Consider the following 22,531-nt stretch of genomic DNA (forward strand, 5'->3'; position numbering starts at 1 on the left):
ATAATACAATATTTAAAAATATTCTTCATTATTTTATAGTCCTATTTAAATTCTCTCTCATAACTTTTTTACAGTATTATTGTATTTATTATTATTTTATTTAAGATTTACTGTGTGTCCCTGATATCACTTTCCACCCTGTTAGTTTGTTGTAAATTTTCCATTTTAAGAAAACAACCCTTTCCTACAATGACACCACATTCAGGAAGTGTCATAATTTATTTGGTGGGAAAACAACGGTGCAAAGATAAATAAATATAAACACTCAGTTGTATCTATCTTACCATGTTTCATGTTGTTAGTCTGTATTTCCCACTCATGTACACCTTGTTAGGCAAAATTATTTATACAAAAAAAATCGAATGTTAAACTATGTTTGATAGAGAAGTTAAAATCCTGTTCAAGTGTTTACCATTATTCTAGCTCAATCTTGGTCACTCGCGGAGCTATGGCTAATTTAATCTCCAAATTGTCCACTTTGTTAGGTTCCACCCTGTTAAGAATTTTTCTTCTGAAGGAATATACATATTATTATTTTTTTTTTTCCCCCTTAAAATTAAGAGGTTCAAAGGGCACTGCTGTGTATGTGTTATAGACTTTTCAGATTGGACCAAATAAATCGGATTAGGGATGTTTGTGATTGACTAGAATTCATTTTGAGGAGGAACCTCTCTAAAATTGCCAATAGATGGCAGCAAATTCTAACTAGTTTGGTACAGCCGGAGACGGCTTCATAATGTTTTGTATTTACTCCAACCTTAATATATACTCAAATGAAGGACATTCGTTAGATGAATAATTCCATATAATTATTTCCACATAAATACTTTAACTTTATTTTAAACTAATTCTCCCACATTTTTCACCATTGGTGGTTCTCGAAACTGCGACTTCCTCAAACTTTGAAAAGTCGCACCTCCCCTTTTCAGTTGCTGTACAAAAGCTAAGAAAACGGAAGGCATCCGAAAGTTAAACGTCGTTGCTTCATGAAATGGCTGGGAAAATAAAGAAGTTTTACGACTTTTCAGCTAAATTGCTGTCTGGAGATTTGCTACATTTCTCCTCCCTAAAGGATAAAGTTGTGCTTATTGAAAATGTGGCGTCACTCTGAGGAACAACAACCAGGGACTACACTCAGATGAACGAGCTCCATTCGCAGTATTCTGAAAAGGGGCTCGTGGTTCTTGGGGTGCCCTGCAACCAGTTTGGCCATCAGGTAGGCATTCACTTATTTTTCTATATGAATTTCAATATTGCAGATTATTCAGTCTTATATTTGAAATGTGGTGGTCAAGTGGTGGTCAACTCTCAGACTGCGAGCCCAAATGTAGTTTTTCGCAGTTGTTCCAACATTGTAGATTGGTAATAACAACAATATTGTTAAACTCTGTCTGTGTAATACTTTTGGGACTCATCATTGAAACATTCTTAGTCCCCCCTATGTTGTTAACATGCTTCCATTAAGATAATTTCTGAAACAGATTTATTGTTTATTGATTCTGATTCTGTATAAACAGGAGAATTGTAAGAATGATGAGATCCTGAGGTCCCTGAAGTATATCCGTCCAGGAAATGGCTTTGAGCCCAAATTTCCACTTTTTGAGAAGATGGATGTGAATGGGAAGGATGCCCATCCCTTGTTTGTGTATCTCAAGGATAAATTGCCATTCCCCTCTGATGACTCCATGGCCCTCATGAGCGACCCCAAGTTCATCATGTGGAGCCCTGTCTGCAGGAATGACATCTCCTGGAACTTTGAAAAGTTCCTGGTCAGTCCTGATGGAGATCCTTACAAGCGCTACAGCAGAAGGTTCCCGACCAGTGACATTGAGGCAGATATTAAGGAGCTACTCAATGTGAAATAAACCGTCCAGGCAGAGCTCTCACAGGGGTACAGTGTTGGTGGTGATAAGGATGTAGAGGGCCACAGGGACAACACAGAATGTCTTCACTCTCCTGTTAATCAGCAGTCACACATTTTCTTCATCACAATCACAATATCCCTTCACCAGTACCAACGGCTTTTGCTACTAGCATCTGCCTCTGTAGGAATATGCCTGCTGCATTTGTTTCAATTGGCTTTGCCCTCCTGTGCAAGATACTCTTGTTTTTTTAGACTCTTTACTGAATGAAGACATTCCTTAAAACCTTTGTTGTGAGGGGAGTTTCTGATAAAGATGTAAAGTCCTGAATCTAACAGTAGTGTATTACTCATGTATAGCAAAGACCAGTCGTGGAGAAATAAATGTAATAAAAACATGTTTTTATTGGTTTTCATTTCCTTTAACTTTATGTAATTCTACATTTGAGGAGTAATAAGTCACTTGAGGAGTGATAACAGGTTGATGGTTGATATTAACATACAATCAAAGTTTTTACAATAGAGCAATGTTCTATAGATTGTTACAATCAAATAGTTTTAATATTGGTTATAAATACTATAAACTGAATTTATGGTGTATAAAAAACAGAAACTACAGTAACTTAAACCAATGAAATATGACAGCCTAGATGTCTCTTTACAAAATAAAGTAGAGGGATACATTAAAAAAACTGCAAGTTTGCTGCTGAATAATTCACTTCTCTGATTGTTTTATGTATTATGTAAAGTGAGCCCAGATTTAATGCTAATTACAGACAGGTTTGTCTTAAATCTTTCCTGAGGAGTTGTTATCAACAGAAACCTATGTCACGATGCTCTGTGTACAGATAACTGGCTGAATGAGGGCCTTGTCATTGAGTACAGAAGTCATTGTAATAAACAGAAAGATCATACTCCCTTTCCATCTGCAACACAATCTCTAACATGCAGTGGTCCTCCTCTGAACTGGACACATCTCCATTGCTGCTGCTTCTGTCCTCTACTAAGCTGTCTGAACTGTGTTCCACTGGTGATAGAAACTCCTTGTCTACGTCCTGATTCCCACACACACGGTGCAGCTCATTCTCAAACTCCAGTTTAGCCACTAGATCCTCCAGAGTCTGTATATCTGAAGTCCCTTTGCAGGGGACACAATGCAAGCTTTGAGTGGTTGGTGTTTGCCATCTCATTTATGTGATAGCTTTGTGTCTTTAAACTAGTACAAGGGCTGACCTTAAACATTCATTTTGTTTAACATTGAAATGTGGAAAAATGAAAAATAACCACCAGCGCGTGAACATCACAAATTGTGTTTTAACTAATCTTTAATTAGTTGGTGTTTTAATACTAACCTAAAACTTCAAGTAGATCTTTAGGGAATGGAGCTCCGGATTTGCTTGACAGTGCAAAGCCCTCCCTTTTGTGCCTTGACTTCTCTCGCCTTTTGAATGACAAAATGACAAATTACCTCAATAACATTGTTATAGTATAGCCTATTGTAATTAAGTCTGTTTGCTTTTTATGTAGCCATAATCTCTATACCTGACAAGTGGTTCCTCAAATTGGAGTTTTGTTTGTGAGTGACTGAGTGAGTCCTTGCTGGACTTATCAAGAGAAGAAGGTGTAGAGATCTCTAGTGCTGTAATATCCTCCATTGCACGGTCCAAGGCATCAGTTAGCCCTTGTCCTTGTTTACACTGTTTCAAGATTGTTGGAGAGGCTAATGCTGTACAAATTAAATGGTTATGGTAGAATAGTGGCTGATATCCCATAGCGTCCGCTGGAAGTGCATCAGCAGTTGTCCTATTTTAAAGTCAGTCCCTGACAGAGTCTATTATTATATATATTTTTTAATTGAACCTTTATTTAACTAGGCAAATCAGTTAAGGACAAATTCTTATTTGCAACGACGTCCTACAACGGCCAAACCAGGACGACGCTGGGCCAAATGTGCGCCGCCCTATGGGACTCCCAATTACGGCCGGTTGTAATACAGTCTGGATTGCAATTTGCCCATGTCAACTAACATTTTATAGTTTACTAGGTGAGTTAGTCGAACCAGCTATCTAAACCTTGTAGTAATTATGGCCGAATTACTGACCAGGCACTCAAGGCCTAGGGGCCCTGACCTCCAGGCGGCCCCCATTGATTTTGTTTGTCACTCTCACTCAGATATCTGTAGTAGAATGTGTAGAATTGCAGGAAAATTGCTTTAAAATTGCTAAATGATTTCACCGTCCCAATTTAAAATGTGTAGAATTGCAGGAAAATAGCTTTAAAACTGCATTTTTCTCTCAACCATAAGGGGGAAATGTGTAGAATTTCAGGAAAATAGCTTTAAAGGTGCAGGTTTTTCTCTCCACTGCCACTTAAATATTTTGCCTATGAGTTGCCCCTATTGACCCTGACCCCCTTGACATTTGATAAGGCAAGTTTCTTAGCTATTTTTTAAATGATTATATAAGTATTGAAATTGTCATTGTTGGTATGCCTAAAGCTTCAAGCTAATAGCAACAAAAAAAACATAGCTAAACTAGCTAGCTACCTTTATTTCAGCACCATGGAACAGCGATCGGGTGTTAGCTAGCATATATATATATATATATATATCGTGTCAAGCGATCTGAAATAACAAGTACGTTAACATTAGCTGTTGTGTGTGGTGCGGGTTAGTGCTTGTTGGCCTCACCATTGTCGCTGATGTTGCTTGTTTGATAACTCTGATTTTTAAAGTTCGAACTTGCTAAACTTCTGAAGGTCTTGGAATCTGCAACCGCCATCCTTGTCTCGTGATTAAGTAGCTAGTTGGACGTGTTGAATGTGGCTCGTGAGCAAACTGATTATGAACATGTAAGCTCTTTCGTGTGAGTTTATGTTGCTGGAAAGGTTTCTGAAGTTGCCATTTCAAATAGTTAAAGGGAAGGGTTGTGGTTACGGTTAGGGTATGGACGTCCCAAGTATCCCGGATAGCTCTTACCATGCGATCAACCCACCAACCCCCCTTGGTGACAGCATTTGGCGCACCCTACCAGACCGCGGAAGTATTGAGTTTAGCAAACTCGTAAAGATGTCTATCCAGGATGACCCAGTTCAAAGAGAAATCCATCAGGATTGGGCAAATCGCGAGTATATAGAAGTGATCACGAGTAGCATCAAGAAGATTGCCGATTTCCTAAATTCATTTGGTAAGCTTTACCCAAGGCATTCCTTCCTGCTTTCGTCCAGTGGCTCGCTCGTTAGCTATCTAGCTAAACAAGCAATCGACCACTCCTAGTTAACGTTAGCTAGCTAACGAATACTTGCTAGCTAGCTTGGAGTACGTACGGGTAGCGGTAACATTATTTGATATCTGGCCAGCGTGTAATGTTGTTACTGTCTTGTGAGCTTGTCATGACCTGAGAGAGCATAGCCCTGGTGCAGTCCATTGATGGTTGCTTATCCCGCATACGACGCTAGCTTTAGGTAGCAGTGGTTGTTGCACAACAATTGCCAGTGTTATTATGAATGTCCTGGTCCCAGATGTAATCTACATGCCTTCTTTAGCCAACTCTAATTTGGCATGCCAAGTAGTTACACATTGCATACAGAGATCTGGGGTCAGGTTAATGCTATATTGTTATACTTTTTTTTATTACTATTGTCTGGCATCACACAATCCATATGTTTGAATTGAGTGTCCTGTGGATTGTGCTATGACCTCGAGGTTATATTTACTGTAGTGGTCTACCTAAAATGAACTTGACCCTAATAGCTTAATAATAATAGGGCCAAACCAATCTAAGCCAAACTGTACTCAGCTGGCATTGGCTACACATCCATCACAATTGCTGGAACCTTGCTGGAATGGACAATATGAAATGAATAAGAACAAAACATAAAGTCCATTTTCATGTGAATTTATTTTCCAGATATGTCCTGTCGGTCCCGGTTAGCCACTCTTAATGAGAAGCTAACTGCCTTGGAGCGGAGGATTGAATACATTGAGGCAAGGGTAAGTGGTTTTGAAATGATGGTATGCGGTTATAAAATACTGGTACAGAAAAAAATCTCAGTTGGAACATCTGAAATTCATTATGTATCTGTTTCTCACTCCCAAGGTTACTAAAGGTGAAACCCTAACCTAGACCTCCAGATGACTGCTGAAACACCATGAATACACCACTTTTCCTAATTTTCTGTTAATTATTTTATACGTACTTACTGTATAGTTTACATTTGGCTTTGCCTAAACATCAGACTTTCCTATGGTTACTCCATGGATATCCGTCTGAAAGAATTCGCTGTTAAAAAGACGCAATAGTCTCTACAAAGCAGAATGTTTACTAAAATGATATTTACACTTACTCTACCAGTTGTACATGCTGTTGGTCCTTTTGGCAGTAGGTGGAGATAGGGTATCCACAGGAAAGTGTTGTTTACCTGACTTTTTGTGGCGCCAGTAGGTTCTGTCGCTTGTATTTTCAATCTATCGATGCATTGCACGTGATGCGCAATATGTAGACAATAGCCGAATATAGTCGACCGTAGAACATTTCCTCGCAATCAGCTGGAAGTGTTTGCTGTTAAGTTAGGCTCAGCCATATTGTGTAAGTGTTTGTCAAGTGCAAATTACATCCGTATTGAAAATAAAATACAATAAAATACAAAATACAATACTTACCTGTGGATATTTTGTATCAGATTACCTCTGACATAGGGACAAAATTGGCAGGCAACAGGTAAAGTAAGCTGAAATGAAGTTTGTTTAACATTCTGACTTGTAATGGGACTGTTTGGGAATGCTGAGCCTATATATTAGTGACAAGTGTAAGTATTTCACTCACTGATTCAATGAAAAGGCTACATTTGGCTCAATTTGTTTTGGACCTTTTTTGTTTGATTCTGAACATATACCTGACTATTTTGTGTGTTAACAGTTTTAAACTCCATACTAAATTCATGAGAAAGCTATTTCATCCATTTGTATGGTTCAAACAGTGTATTATGTGCACTCAATCGTAGAGTGGAGAAGGACAAGCTTATCACTCAAGAAATCACTGTACAACTGCATTCTTGCTTTGTTTATCTTGACAAGTGAATGTCTAAGCATAAATCCACCTGTGTTTGAAACATTTGAACAGTTGATTTACCTGCTGTGAATCATGAATGACAAAATCAAAATGAGAGGCTTATGTCCCCAAGTGCCAATTTGACACTGTTGCTGTTTGTGTGTATTTATTAATCTTCTATTACTATCTCATGGTCATGTTTGTACAGTACATAGTGACAATTGTTTTATGGCAAAAAATAAAGAAACTAACATTGAAAGTGCAGCTATGTGTCATTTTCTCCAGACAAAAGGTTTGAGTAGTAAAGATTATTCATTCTCACGCTCACAAGCTCCCGATGTTGCCTTTCATTAAATGTTATAGACCTGTGTGAAATGTTTTAGGCCTGTGAAAACCAGGCAGGACAGGCTACACCTAGCCGCGTACGAAGGCACCGATCACCCTTGAAAAAACTTCGTTACCCAACATGCATCGTCTTTTTCCACGTTCCAGCCCTAAGCATCTTGGGAAGGAGAAAGTGTTGACGAGTCAAACACCATTTTTCCCTTTGAAATGTGCAAGTCCTTGAATTGTTTTCAAACATATTTGTATACTATTTTAAAGCTTGTTTAAACTGGTGAGTTACAATGCTTCTGTATAGTTGTACTCCTATGCGTTACTATTTGTGTTCTTAACCCAGGTACCAGCCAGCTCAAGGCAAGTCTCAATCAGCTAACGTTCGCTTGAAGCGTACGTCATTGTGTCTCCATCTTGCCTCTGCTTTCAGCAGACAAGCAAACTATCTAGCTAACTAGGTTGTATTTACATGCTGGAATAATAATACACGTTTTTTTTCTTGTCCCCCAATCCCACACATCTCCACCCTTTGATAGTCGTGACAACCATTGAAATGGGACGGTGAGTTTAAATCAGCATAAAAATATTGTAGGTACTGTATTGTCTCGCTAGCAAGTTAGCTAACGTTAACAAGCTACTTTTTTGTTTTACCTTTTATTTAACTAGGCAAGTCAGTTAAAACATTTCTTATTTTACAATGACCGTCTACCCCGGACAAAGCTGGGCCAGTTGTGCCCCGCCCTATGGGACTCCCAATCACCCTCGGTTGTGATACAGCCCGGGATCGAACCTACTAAGTTAGCTAACTTACAACTACACTTGCAATAATATTTCGGTCAAAGTAATTTAGCTTGCTGATTTTGGCTTATGTTTATTTATTTATTTTTATTTTACCTTTATTTAACAAGGCAAGTCAGTTAAGAACAAATTCTTATTTTCAATTACGGCCTAGGAACAGTGGGTTAACTGCCTGTTCAGGGGCAGTAATGTTTACCATTCCATGGTTTGCTAGTAAGCAACTCTCCCTCATATTAAACTGGCTAGGGCGTTAGGCATCGCATCATCAGTGACATTCTCAGTATGAGAACGAGAACGCACAACCAGGTCTCAGCATTTTGTATTTAGTCTGAGACCAGACTTGAATGCAGTGGTTTGTTGGATAAACCTCTTGACTAAATCCACACACAATTTCAGCTTGAAGAATAAATCAGAATTGGGAGGATTACATTTCTAACTGTAAATAAAAGTACTTGGAAGTTATCTTGACCAATATACAATTGCATTGGAACACATTCTTTATTCCTTGAGTGTGTCAAATTTCAATCAGCTTTTTACTGTGTATGTATGCCTGACTGTGCACAGGTTGAGTCGCACAGAGCGTAGCGGAAGATACGGCGGCAACGATCTGGGCCGGGGTGAGTCAGAGTGGCGTGAGAGGGGAGAGCAGGACATGCGCCGATGGGGAGAAGAGAGACACAGCGAACGCTACGATGGAGGAGAACGCCGGGGGAGCAGAGGCAGTCCAGAGGTATGTGTTCTGAGTCAGGCACCCAGTGACATGACTTGTAATGGGAGTGCATCCAAAACCAATCTCATTGACTACTAGTAGAGTCCACTGATCAGGGACTGGTATCAACGCTGGGCCGGGGCCAGTGAATCTTGTCTGGCCTGACCTGGCCAGTAACTTTTCAGCACATTTTTGCCTTCCGGTTCAACATTTACCTTTAGTGTCGCGTTCTGCCATTGAAAAACATTGGGGCGGCAGCGTAGCCTAGTGGTTAGAGCGTTGGACTAGTAACCGGAAGGTTGCGAGTTCAAACCCCCGAGCTGACAAGGTACAAATCTGTCTTTCTGCCCCTGAACAGGCAGTTAACCCACTGTTCCCAGGCCGTCATTGAAAATAAGAATATGTTCTTAACTGACTTGCCTGGTTAAATAAAGGTAAAATTAAAAATTAAAGTGGAAAATTCATGCAATTTGAACAATTTGATTGGTCTTTCATTCTAACACCACCATGCTCCAGCGAGTAACAACTTTCCAAGCAGTTGATGCCTTCACACTAGAGGTCGACCGATTAATCAGAATAGCCGATTTCAAGTTTTCATAACAATCTGTATTTTTGGGCGCAGATTTATTTTAAATCTTTTTTTTATTTATACCTATATTTCACTAGGCAAGTCAGTTAAGAACACATTCTTATTTTCAATGACGGCCTAGGAACGGTGGGTTAACTGCCCCGTTCAGGGGCAGAACGACACATTTTTTTCCTTGTCAGATTTTATTGATGTATTAAATTAAGTTAAAATAAGTGTTCAATATGGGCCTCCCGGGTGGCGCAGTGGTTAAGGGCGCTGTACTGCAGCGCCAGCTGTGCCACCAGAGACTCTGGGTTTGCCCCCAGGCTCTGTCGTGACCGGGAGGTCCGTGGGGCAACGCACAATTGGCATAGTGTCCGGGTTAGGGAGTGTTTGGCCGGTATAGATATCCTTGTCTCATCGCGCACCAGCGACTCCTGTGGCGGGCCGGGCGCAGTGCACACTAACCAAGGTTGCCAGGTGCACTGTGTTTCCTCCGACCCATTGGTGCGGCTGGTTTCCGGGTTGGATGCGTGCTGTGTTAAGAAGCAGTGCGGCTTGGTTGGGTTGTGTATCGGAGGACGTATGACTTTCAACCTTCGTCTCTCCCGAGCCCATACGGGAGTTGTAGCGATGAGACCAGATAGTAGCTACTAACAATTGAAAAAGGGGGTAAAAAAAAAATAAGTGTTCATTCAGTATTGTTGTAATTGTCATTATTACAAATACATTTTTAAAAATTGGCCGATTAATCGGTATCGGCTTTTTTGGTCTTCCAATAATCGTTATCGGTGTTGAAAAATCATAATCGGTCAACCTCTACTTCACACATCACACGTGAGCTGTCCAGAGGAAAAAGAAGTGCCCATCAATCTACTCGCTGAGCTTATTTATTTTAGGGGAATGTGATTTACAAAAGTAAACCTTCAATAGTGAACATACTAACAAAATGCTGGCTACTGTTGGTAGTCTACAAAAAGAAGCTACAAATAAAACAACTAGTCTTGGCTAGCCTACTGTATGATCTGCATCATACAAATTTTGTGCTTCAGTTGCAATTCTCCACTCAGATGAATGACCATTGGTGAATTTATAGGCAGACAGCGGTCTGATTTGATGTGTAGCTACTTTTCTCGTGTAGCTTATTTATTTTCCAGTAAAATGCAAGATTAACTTCAAGCTAAACATGGGGAAATATAGCTAGCTATGTTTTTTCTAGGAAAAACATTATAAATGTACCTTGTCTTTTCATTGTTAGCTCATTTACTTGTGACTGCTAGTGAAATAGCTTTGCACATCTGCTGTCATCTGATGAAAATGAAGCCATTTTCTGTGTATGTTTTGGTTTAATGTTTTTTATGTAAAGGAAAACTATACTACTATATATACAAAGGATGTGGACACCCCTTCAAATGAGTGAATTCAACTATTTCGGCCACACCCGTTTCTGACGGGTATATAAAATCGAGCACACAGCCATGCAAACTCCATAGACAAATATTGGCAGTAGAATGGCCCAAATGAAGAGCTCAGTGACTTTCAACGTTCCGCCATCATAGGATGCCACCTTTCCAACAAGTCAGTTTGTCAAATTTCTGCCCTGATAGAGCTGCCCCGGGCAACTGTAAGTGCTGTTATTGTGAAGTGGAAATGTCTAGGAGCAACAACGCCTCAGCCGCAAAGTGGTAGGCCAAGGCCCCTTATTTCCAGTGAAGGGGAATCTTAACGCTGCAGAATACAATGACATTCTAGACAATTCTATGCTTCCAACTTTGTGGCAACAGTTTTAGGGAAGGCCTTTTCCTGTTTCATGACAATTCCCCCTCGCACTAAGCAAGGTCCATACAAATGGTTTGTCGAGATCGGTGTGAAAGAACTTGACTGGCCTGCGCAAAGGCCTCACCGCAACCCCATCGAATACCATTGGGATGAAATGGAAGGCCGACACCGAGCCAGCCCTAATAGCCCAACATCAGTGCCCAACCTCACGAATACCTTTGGGATGAAATGGAAGGCCGACACCGAGCCAGCCCTAATAGCCCAACATCAGTGCCCAACCTCACGAATACCTTTGGGATGAAATGGAAGGCCGACACCGAGCCAGCCCTAATAGCCCAACATCAGTGCCCGACCTCACGAATACCATTGGGATGAAATGGAAGGCCGACACCGAGCCAGCCCTAATAGCCCAACATCAGTGCCCGACCTCACAAATACCATTGGGATGAAATGGAAGGCCGACACCGAGCCAGCCCTAATAGCCCAACATCAGTGCCCGACCTCACAAATACCATTGGGATGAAATGGAAGGGAGACACCGAGCCAGCCCTAATAGCCCAACATCAGTGCCCGACCTCACGAATGTTCTTGTGGCTGAATGAAAGCAAGTCCTCACAGCAATGTTCAAACATCTAGTGTTGCCTTATTAAAGCCTTATCTATCCTGATGCCTAGTCAACTTACCCTGCCTTCATCTACCTTAAATAGCTTTATTATTATCATCTATCCTGATGTCTAGACACTTTACACTGCTTTCATTCATTTTACCTCCCTCAAATACCTCATACACCTGCGCATTGATCTGGTTCTCCCTGTATATAGCTCCATTCTTGTATATTTTATTCCTCTTGTTGTATTTGGTGCATGTGACATACAATTTGATTTGAATATATAATACACAGAAAGCACATTTTTGACTGCACTGCCCCTTTAATAAATATACATATTTATAATAACCAGATGTAGCCCATTTAATAGCTGAATATGGCGAGAAGGCATGTCAACCTATAGGCCCTGCATGAACCCAATGAACTTAAGAACTACACAATGTCCTAGCCAGTAGAAATGATGTTATGGACAGTAGGTTTTTGGTTATTTGGGATAGTGAGGACAAAAGTTAGCATTGGTCCATGCTGATGCACACTGTTTTATCCACTCCAGCAGAGAGACAGGAAGCGACGGAACAGCGATAGATCTGAAGACTGTTACCACTCTGATGGAGACTACCCTGAGCAGGAATACAGGGAGGAGCCAGGGGAGGAGAAGGAGAGTAAAACCATCATGCTCCGGGGCCTGTCTCTTCACATTACAGAGGGAGACGTAAGTTTCTCTTTCTCTGCTTTAGACACACCACCTGTGGTTTGGTTGGCTGCCATTTTCTCTGTGAAGAAGGGTGGGGGCACTACTGTATAGCCTACTCTGCGAAGAGGAGACATTAGTAACTATGTATAATGTCAAGTGAAATGTGTTCCAGAACTTAAGGCTATGGATTTAATGTCTGTCTTTCTCTTGCCGTCCAGATCCGAGCTGCCCTGGACCAGCTGGAGGGACCCCAGCCAATAGATGTCCGCCTGATGAAAAAGAGGACAGGTGAGACCCGGGCGTACCACGCATCCCCCCCCTCCCCCCACACTATATTTGACTACAGGGCCAATCTGCTTCAGTTGACTTCAGTTTTGCTATAGCAACATAAAAATAGGAAATTGTTAAGAATTAATGTCAAGCAAAGAAACAATTTTATTTTGTCTTAAGATGTGGAGCGAAAAGGTAAGAAAGGCCATCAGCCAGCCAAGCTGTTTTAAATGAGAGAGACACTGATCATAGAGGCACACTGAGTATGTCTGGGCCAGTGTCATCCTGCAGCATTTCTTGCTATGGCAAAACCCAAAAGGAATGGCCCACTGTTTGCCGTACTGGCCCCTGAAGCAGTTTGTGACAGTTTGAATGTTGTGCCCATGGACTCTGACTAACACTCCTCCCGTCTATATTTGAATGCTGTCTCTAGGTATAAGCCGAGGTTTCGTCTTCGTGGAGTTTTATCACTTGCAAGATGCTACCCGATGGATGGAGACCAATCAGGTTGCTTCACAATCGCCAAGTCTAGTTTTTTTTTTACCTTGGGGCTCTGAAAAAAGACAACCAAATGGCAACCAAAGTGATTATAAATAAGAACTGAGGTTTTGAAGGAAATGTGGATTTTTAGTTGGAGAATACAATATTGGAATCTGAATATGGTATCCAGAAAGACTGCATGATTTTAGAGGTTTATTTAGCATTTCACTGATCCTAATTCCATCTCAGCCCCCCCCATATTTTCATGGTGTAAGACTAAGTTAAGACAAGAAAATTTAACCATGTAGCCTAATTTATCGGAAGCTTAACTTAAAACACTTGATTTTCAAACCAGCTTTGAGATTGTAGTACCTTGCAATCTGGCTGGTAAGAGTTTCCTGATTAAATAAAATTGGCCTAAGGCCTTCAGGTGACAAATGGTGAATTTCTACTCCTTTTAGCCCAGTGGCCTCTCCAAATTTGAGCCACCCCCCTTTTTTGATTTCTTTGATTTATGCTGTGCTTCTTAGCAAATTAATTTTCATCCAATGTCTGTTGTGGGAGTCTTATCCCTGGTTCTAGGGAAGCTGATAAAAGTATCTCTCATGTTAACATTATACACACTGCTCCGGCTCAGTCTGGACACTCGGGTCTCAAACACCTTAAGAACCCTCTGTACACAAGCTCACATACACATCTTTCTGTCTGTCTTTGATACCAACTCCAACCGGGGGTCCCTTTCCCCTTCCCTACCTGCCAGCACTGCTTGTTCTTTGGTTGCAGCTAGAGTGAGACCTGTGCCTGCCAGGAAGCTTGAAATTACCAACATTTTGAACCTCCTCTTGCAGAAACTTCTGGTCATCCAAGGCAAGAGTGTGGCCATGCACTACAGCATCCCGCGACACAAGTTTGAAGACTGGCTCTGCAACACTGTAAGTTTCTTTTGTGGCTTGACTACATGTCCAACCCTGCTGCCCACACTATATTTACCTTTCACTCCTATCTGAAATGCTGTAGTGACAACGTTAGGCCCTCAATTGTTAGTTACCTTATAGTCCAGAATGAGCTCCTGCCAAATGAGTTGGAGCACGTCGTTAGGTATAGGGATCCCTGATTTCATTAGTTGCCAGGGTGAGCATTTGGCTCAGGTAAGTACCGTATGCTGCACCGCTGTTAGTTTGCTATTCATCTGAGGCAGCAGTGTCCTGGACATAAGTAGCTGTATTATCAATAAAAATGATGTGACCGGTTGCTTGCAGTGCGGCCTGTACAATTTCCGGAGGAGGCTGAAGTGCTTCAGGTGTGGAGCAGCTAAAGCTGGTAAGTAGTTCCTGAACCAGGAAGCCACTGCCTGCACCCATCTGGATGGCCTGAGACAATGTTCAGGCAAGAGGGGCTGCGCACAGGACCAGTACAGAATACTGATATATATACTTTAGAAATGCCAACCCTATTAACACGACTGTCATCATGGCCCCATAAACACTGACCAATCATATTCCTTAGTATTGTGAACAAATCAGATTTAGCTGAAAACGTACGTGAGAATTGACTGGCGGAATAGCGAGGATGTCAAATCCCTGTGGAGCGGATTTGTTTTCTTCTAACTCATGTCCTGGACTCTCATGGGTACTGAAGGTGAGATGACGTTAATGCCCTGCTCTCATTCTGTCTGCCTCAACAGAGGGTGAGACCAACACCACTGGAGTCACAGAGATCCAGCCGAGTGGAGACTACTACGGCGACAGTGAGTACCTCTCCACAAATGTGCAGCCCACAGACACACACCCATAATGTCCTGTCAGATGTCATGGGGGAGGGGGGTTTGAGGAGAGCCAGTGAGAGACTTTAGACTGTATGTGTTCATGTCCTCTCCAGCAATCATCCTGAGGAACATAGCCCCTTTGACCACGGTGGAGGCAATCCTGACAGCCCTGGCCCCCTACGCCAACCTGTCACCCAGCAACATCCGTCTCATTAAGGACAAACAGACGGGCCAGAACAGAGGCTTCACCTTTGTACAGCTCTCCTCCCCTCTGGTACGCCATCCTTTAAGCAGACGTCTCCACATATACACATGATATGGACTTTCATTTTAGTTTCTCTACAGAACATCCTCTAACTTCATTGATGTCCCTTATGATTATGAATGGCCATATTGCTCGACTGGTGCTTCTCATCTTTGGCTTGATTAAGTGAAATCTGTATAAATGTTTCTGTGTAAAATAGTCTTAAGTGCTTTGTTTTTTTTCTGCGTCACAGGAGGCATCTCAGCTTCTAACCATCCTACAAGGACTACAGCCTCCTCTCAAGCTGGATGGAAAGACCATTGGTGTGGACTATGCCAAGAGTGCCAGGAAGTAAGTGTCCTGTCACAGATGTCAGTGGTTTTCAGTAAATTATGTCCTCAGAGGGCGTAGTGAAGACAGCGTCTCTAATCTTGACTCTCCTCTCTTCAGGGATCTCTTGCTCCCAGACGGTAACCGGATCAGTGCCTTCTCTGTGGCCAGCACAGCCATCGCTGCTGCCCAGTGGTCCTCCAGCCAGGTAACCCACACACCGCTCATATTCAGCCACTGTCTTTTGTTTTGCCACACGCATATTAAGATGCAGTGTATTCCTTCCTAGCCTCAGCAGGGTGCTGAAGGACATCTGTCAGAGTACAGCTACCTAGAGGAGGGCTACGCTCCCTACACACAGGTATGATGATAGGCGGGGAGGTTACCCCAGTCTGGAAATCCCTGGGGTTTATTGCAAATGCTCCAATGTGACTGACTGACTTCCTTTCTGTGTTGCTAGGACTACCAAGCCTACTACCAGCAGGCAGCAGGAGACCCTTCCCAGGGGAACGGAATACTGGGAGGTAAGAGGAAACATACAGTCTGCAATTCATTCCGTGTCGATACCTTTAACAGATACTTTCCCTGTAGAGAGGTCAGTAAGGCAGGGCTGTCATTTTGTCAGCTTTGTTGTACAGTGTTTCTACAGAACCCCTAGCTGCTTTAATAATTAGGGATAAAGGGGGTTAGGGGTGTTGGAATCCCAGGTTGTGGTGTCAGTGTTATACATCAGTACGCTGATGACACTACTTGTACTGTGAAGGATGTAGGAAGCATTGGAAGCATTACAACAATCATTGACTTGTATGGTAAGGCATCAGGTGCTAAAGATCTGTTTCCAGAAGAGGTGTTGGTAATAGCATGTTGTAAAGCCTGGGAGTCTTGTATTGACAGCGGCTCCAGGTGTCCCAGCAGTTACAGGAGTGGTGATCTCACAAGGTGCACAGGTCTACCAATCCAACCTCATCAGTCACACTGCCACACAAGTAAGTCCTATGTATTTAACCTATGAGCTTGTCACGACACCCAGCCTTATTTACTGCACAACTCACAATGTGCTTGCTGTAAAGATTCCCACAATTACCAATTGTGTCTTTGCAGGCGTTGCAATTGGCCCAGCAACTGGAAGCAAAACAGACCGGAATTCACTCGGCAGCTGCGATGACAGCGCCGGTTTCCACAGCCACAGCGACACTCTCTGGACTGGCCACTGACACAGGTTAGAGCCTCACTCACCTACCTGTCTCACTGCATGTTCCCTGTCTGACTGACACTGCATGTTCCCTGTCTGACTGACACTGCATGTTCCCTGTCTGACTGACACTGCATGTTCCCTGTCTGACTGACACTGCATGTTCCCTGTCTGACTGACACTGCATGTTCCCTGTCTGACTGACACTGCATGTTCCCTGTCTGACTGACACTGCATGTTCCCTGTCTGACTGACACTGCATGTTCCCTGTCTGACTGACACTGCATGTTCCCTGTCTGACTGACACTGCAGGTTCCCTGTCTGACTGACACTGCAGGTTCCCTGTCTGACTGACACTGCAGGTTCCCTGTCTGACTGACACTGCAGGTTCCCTGTCTGACTGACACTGCAGGTTCCCTGTCTGACTGACACTGCAGGTTCCCTGTCTGACTGACACTGCATGTTCCAGTGCCGAATTGAAAACAATAGAACACTTGTGGAATCCTTTCAGATGTAAAATGATCTACTCTGTTCAAGCCAGGTGTTTGACTCTTTTAATATTCCATACTCTGTCTTCATCCTCAGCTGTACCTGATACCTCTACCTACCAGTATGACGAATCCTCTGGCTTCTACTTCGACCCTCAAACCGGCCTCTACTACGACCCAAATACCCACGTTAGTACCCACACACCAGTCTGTGTTTTCTCTTGCTGTTCTGCATTGTTGCACAATGCCGTCTGAGTTGTGCGAACACTTGGTCTGTGGATGTATGTGTTTTTATAGTTGTAGTTTCTCCTTCAGTACTACTACAACTCCCAGACGCAGCAGTACCTCTACTGGGACAGTGAGAAGCAGACGTACGTCCCTGCCTCAGCCGCCGACCAAACTGAGCAGAGTGCGAATGCATCAGCAGCAGCTAGCAACGAGGCTAAGGAATCCAAGGAGAGGAAACAAGAAAAGCCCAAGAGCAAGACGGCTCAGCAGGTAGGCAGAGGGATATCAAGACAGCATAACTTTAGACTTGTGATAATTGTGTGTAGTTTGTTCAAGTGTATTTGTCTAAGAGGGGGCAATTGGTTCTGCAGCAGAGGAGCACACAAGACTTAACACACATTAAATACACATGGATTACAGTGATACACAATGATACTGCTGAATACCGTGGTTGGTGTCTGAGTTGTTCTGGTTGGCCTTTCAGATCGCTAAGGACATGGAGCGCTGGGCGAAGAGTCTGAACAAGCAGAAGGAGAACTTTAAGAGCAGCTTCCAGCCCGTCAGCCAGGAGGAGAGGAAAGAGGCCGCGGCCGCTGACGCAGGCTTCACACTCTTCGAGAAGAAGGTAGACATTTTAAGTCTATCCATGATAGTTTGAATCCTTTAGAAAACCCATCCAGGAAATCTTAACATTGACTTGATGGTAGATTGGCGAGGTGGACTGAGTAGTGTTGTGGTGTGACTTTACAGCAGGCTGGAAGCTTGGAAATGCTGATGTCAGAAGCAGTGCAGCGCCCTGAGGAGCAGGCCCCAACCAACTCAGCCAAGGTAAGATATTGTTACTAGACTCCAATGTATGAGCTGCAATTTTAGAGTACATTTTCCAGTCTGGTATGGTAGCTACCTAGTTAATATACAACCATCTGGTTGTCCTTCTCCAGGTTGCTCTGGTGGCAGCCTATAGTGGAGACAGTGACCCAGAGGAAGGGGGTGCAGCAGAGCCGGAGCACGGTGGTGGTGAGCAGGACCAGCTGACAGACTGGAAGAAGATGGCGTGCCTGCTGTGTAGAAGACAGTTCCCCAATAAGGATGGCCTGGTGCGCCACCAGCAGCTCTCAGACCTCCATAAGGTACTTATCACTGACTCGAAGGAAGAACTCCAAAATAGTCCACTTTCTCAACTGTTATGAAAAGCTAATCTGGGAAAGGAAGAGCTTGAAATGTATGAATGAAGTGTAAAGGTCTTTGACTTATTTGTCTTATCCCAGCAAAACCTGGAGGTCCACCGCAGATCTAAGCTGAGTGAGGCTGAGCTGGAGGAGCAGGAGAGGAGAGAGACCGAGGTAACGGCTCAGACATGGAGACGATGCTGCTTTAACTGTTTTAGTTGGGGTCCAGTTAATAGAAACCCTGTTATCAGGTTTGTTTCTACATTCATTCACACTCTCCGTGTCTCTTTCTTGCTCTCGGTCTGTGAACAGATGAAGTACAGGGACCGTGCTGCGGAGAGGAGAGAAAAATACGGCATCCCTGAACCCCCAGCACCCAAGAAGAAGAAATTCACCGCACAGCCAGCACCAGTCATGTTAGTGCTAGTGTTATGCCGTGCACATACTTCTTAAGCCTTGTTCACACTGGCAGTTTCAAACCACCTTCATAGGTGAAAAAAACCATGTAAATGTGCTAAACCACTAGCCAGCTAGTTGACTGCTGTGGCTAGCCAAAAAGGACTCATTTTGAAAGTTGGTTAATCTTATCCTTTGAGGTGTTAAGTATTCTTCGACTATGATTTTGAACATTCAAAGCAACTGGGAAACTTCTATGGCAGGCATTGTCACCTTAACGTGCCACATAACTTCTAACTGATAGGAAGCACGAGCAGCACCACCAGTCAGCCGACACCACTGCACACACACCCATCGTTACTATGACAACTAGCATAGCCATGTCAGCAAATTACTGCTGTCTTAACAAACACCTGATTTGGTCGCTTGTAACTTGCTGTTTGGACAGTCAGTATTCCAAAACAGATTTGAAAAACAAAACTGCTTTGAGCATTACGGTCTGCAATTTGAATAAAGCATACGTTGACTCAAGAACCTACATTGATGTTCTGTGACATGAGATTGGGTAATAATGATTGTTGTGTCATTTCCCCCTCTGCAGTAACTATGAACAACCCACTAAGGACGGTCTGAACAGTGACAACATAGGGAACAAGATGCTGCAGGCCATGGGATGGCAGGAGGGCAGAGGTCTGGGCCGTAACCAGCAGGGCATCACTGCACCTATAGAGGTGAATCTCGTCCAGTTAAACCAGTAATAGTGCTGCTTCAACCCAACAGCTAAACATAAGGAAACTGTTAAGGTGTCTTTCAAAGACAACAAGTCTGTTAAGTTTGCTGTATAAATGCAGAGCCGTGGTAGAGGTAACATTCCCCGAGACGTCACATCACATATACAACTTCCCACCGGAGACCAGGGTTCAATCCCTGGGCACACCCTTCCCATTGTCTTTCTCTCGACCTAATTTCCTTATTGTCTGAAAGTGTTTAAACACCTAAGCAATATATTGGAAAATAAGTATATAGAGATGGATAGAGATTTTTTTTGTTATTTAATATGCCAGTGATTCCAGTGTCATTGCTTTACTGATCACAGGCCTGCTGTCATCTCTCTACAGGCTCAGCTGAGGGCAAAGGGAGCTGGTCTTGGAACCAAAGGCAGCAGCTACGGCCTGTCTGCCTCCGACACATACAAAGACGCTGTCCGCAAAGCCATGTTTGCCCGCTTCACTGAAATGGAGTGATTTTCCCACTCCACCTGCCTCCTAAGAATGGACACATCCTTCTGGACCTGGGCCCAGATTCACAAAACACTTCTTATGCAAAATCTTAAGAAGCTTCTTAAGGATATAAAAAGATGTTTGTAAGTGCAATTCCTCAACAGTATCTGAAGATTTTATGATTTTTCTTACCATCTTCTCAAATATATTCTTGGGATGTTTGTTGCTAAGCAAACGTTTTAACTAGCAATGCCAATCATGTTACCGTATTTCTTACTGAGATCACTATTCTAAAACATGTTCTTGGGTTTAAATAATCAATACTGATACTTTCAGATGAAGTTTGTGTGAATTAAACATGTTCAATTGTTTTCAATTGCATTTTCTCTCACTGCCCTGAGTTTAAGACAAGGGTTTAGCTATCTTGGAATTAACATTTCCATGAACTTTATTTTCAATAATCAAATTTCTTAACTTTTTGCTTAAGGAGAAGCATAAGAAATGTTCCAATAACCCTTTTTGAGGAATAGCATCTTTAGTCTATAGTTAAGGAAAAATGGCATTTAAGACATTTCTTCATAAGAAGACTTTGTAAATCTGGGCCCTGGTCCTATGTTCCCTTCCTTTCTGTGTGGGACCAACATTCAGGGGTATCCTAAAATGCTTCCCTACAGTCATCCATTAAAAGACACCTTGAGATGAGCTGAAGGGATTGTAATGGTGGCATGGAGAAGATGACACGCTCGATAAGGGGATGGATGGAGAATTATGTTTACTGTACTCATTAGCCTAGCAGGGAAGAGAGACATAAAGAAAGGACTGGTCTTTATTGGAGAAAGTGTAAAACTATGAATTATGTAACTTATAATTTGTGTATATATATATATACGCACAGGTCATTATTTCCTTCTGTAAGAATGAAGATATAAACATGTTTTTCTCCTTTTGTTGTGGCAATAGTATTTAAATTATTGTACATTCTGTATGATATGCTTTCTCATTTTGTACAGAAAATATTAAATAAGATCGATCACTCAATTCGTGTGGAACATTGGTTGTAAGTGATGAGCGTAGCTCTCCAGGTATTGTGCAATGACTAAGTCACTCTGGATAAGTTTACTAAAATATGAATTTACACAAGATGTTCAACTTTGAATCCTTAACATTTGAGTTCAATGCAAGGTTAATTGACTACGATAACATGCAATCTAGAGTCACATGCCAAACTTGGCTGCTCAACCGGTCAGTAAAGAGACATAACATTGAGGAAATCCGGAATACATTTATAGTGTGGGCTCTAGGGTCATATTTCTCCTGAAGCAGGGCCACTACATTTGATTTAAACCTAAAATAAATGTTCTGCAGATGCAGTCCACCCCACCCCCCACTTCCTTTCCTCTTACCACAGGCATGGCCATTCTAACAAACTGAAGCTAGAGAATACTGAACTAACTGCTACCAATTTTCCACCAGGACCTACCTGGTGACTCACTACCAGGTAATGGCGTTCCTCTCCTCCCCGGTGACTCACTACCAGGTAATGGCGTTCCTCTCCTCCCCGGTGACTCACTACCAGGTAATGGCGTTCCTCATCTCCCTGGTGACTCACTACCAGGTAATGGCGTTCCTCTCCTCCCCGGTGACTCACTACCAGGTAATGGCGTTCCTCTCCTCCCCGGTGACTCACTACCAGGTAATGGCGTTCCTCTCCTCCCCGGTGACTCACTACCAGGTAATGGCGTTCCTCTCCTCCCCGGTGACTCACTACCAGGTAATGCCGTTCCTCTCCATGGAGGTCTTAAGCAGCCCAGGACTGAGTTTGGGAAACTGATTTAGCAGGCACTCTAATCCAGAGCGACATCGGGGTTAAGACCCTAGTTCAAGGGCACAACAACAGATATTTCGCTTAGTCGGCTCAGTCATTCAAACTAGCAACCTTTTGGTTACTGCTCTTAACCACTAGGCTACGCTCCCTCTATCCCATATCCTATGCTCCCTTTATCCCATCTGTCCCCAGTGGAACATTCCTCCCTGGGCTTGGCTGCTCTGCCAGTTCTTCTACATGCTGGTCTATACACTGGCCTGGTGTGTGTACACAGCCCTGCTATTCAATGTCCCCTTAGTATACCCTCCTAATCCTCAGCTGCCTCACCTACTGTCTCATGGGCCTGTACTACAGTCCTTGCTATTTGGGGCATGTCCCTAGCCCACTGAAGTTGACATTTTAAAATGGTAAGAGTTAAGGTTAGGATAATGGTAGGGATGTCCCAAGGATCCCTGAAATAACTGACCGCTGTACTACCTGTGTGCCCTCTGGAACCTGGCTGCTGCCTTCATGATCACCAAGAG

At 42.9% G+C, this 22,531-nt stretch overlaps 3 protein-coding genes and 1 pseudogene across 5 annotated transcripts; 3 read left to right on the forward strand and 1 right to left on the reverse strand.

The window, feature by feature from the left end:
• Positions 1-917: 917 nt before the first annotated feature.
• LOC118388266 (glutathione peroxidase 2-like) lies at positions 918-2,259 on the forward strand (annotated as a pseudogene). The gene is made up of 2 exons (XR_004826530.2): positions 918-1,216; positions 1,518-2,259. The product of XR_004826530.2 is annotated as a glutathione peroxidase 2-like (transcript).
• Positions 1,975-4,697, reverse strand: LOC118388265 (uncharacterized). Of its 2 annotated transcripts, XM_035777127.2 has the most exons (4): positions 4,551-4,697; positions 3,404-3,587; positions 3,214-3,302; positions 1,975-2,999 (listed from the first exon to the last, which is right to left on the reverse strand). In XM_035777127.2, the coding sequence occupies exons 1-4, from the start codon at positions 4,639-4,641 to the stop codon at positions 2,734-2,736; spliced, it is 630 nt and encodes a 209-aa protein (XP_035633020.1). In that variant the 5' UTR covers positions 4,642-4,697; the 3' UTR covers positions 1,975-2,733. The 2 variants fall into 2 exon arrangements, 1 of the variants encoding a protein (XP_035633020.1); XR_004826529.2 differs by lacking the exon at positions 3,404-3,587 and having other exon boundaries at positions 4,551-4,686.
• LOC118388267 (probable protein BRICK1-A) lies at positions 4,647-7,168 on the forward strand. The gene is made up of 3 exons (XM_035777128.2): positions 4,647-5,046; positions 5,770-5,852; positions 5,959-7,168. The coding sequence occupies exons 1-3, from the start codon at positions 4,806-4,808 to the stop codon at positions 5,983-5,985; spliced, it is 351 nt and encodes a 116-aa protein (XP_035633021.1). The 5' UTR covers positions 4,647-4,805; the 3' UTR covers positions 5,986-7,168.
• Positions 7,169-7,381: 213 nt separating this feature from the next.
• On the forward strand, positions 7,382-21,220 carry LOC118388268 (RNA-binding protein 5-B-like). The gene is made up of 25 exons (XM_035777130.2): positions 7,382-7,525; positions 7,782-7,806; positions 8,608-8,773; positions 12,260-12,418; positions 12,619-12,688; positions 13,104-13,177; positions 13,999-14,082; positions 14,410-14,470; positions 14,835-14,897; positions 15,029-15,189; positions 15,413-15,510; positions 15,610-15,697; positions 15,779-15,850; positions 15,950-16,013; positions 16,384-16,475; positions 16,591-16,708; positions 17,267-17,358; positions 17,485-17,667; positions 17,882-18,022; positions 18,148-18,225; positions 18,339-18,527; positions 18,666-18,740; positions 18,879-18,982; positions 19,564-19,693; positions 20,081-21,220. Exons 2-25 carry the CDS (start codon positions 7,799-7,801, stop codon positions 20,204-20,206), a joined length of 2,496 nt encoding a protein of 831 aa, XP_035633023.1. The 5' UTR covers positions 7,382-7,525; positions 7,782-7,798; the 3' UTR covers positions 20,207-21,220.
• Positions 21,221-22,531: the final 1,311 nt, after the last annotated feature.

The sequence above is a fragment of the Oncorhynchus keta genome, chromosome 10 (assembly GCF_023373465.1).
Source record: "Oncorhynchus keta strain PuntledgeMale-10-30-2019 chromosome 10, Oket_V2, whole genome shotgun sequence".
In the NCBI taxonomy this organism is placed as follows: Eukaryota; Metazoa; Chordata; class Actinopteri; order Salmoniformes; family Salmonidae; genus Oncorhynchus; species Oncorhynchus keta.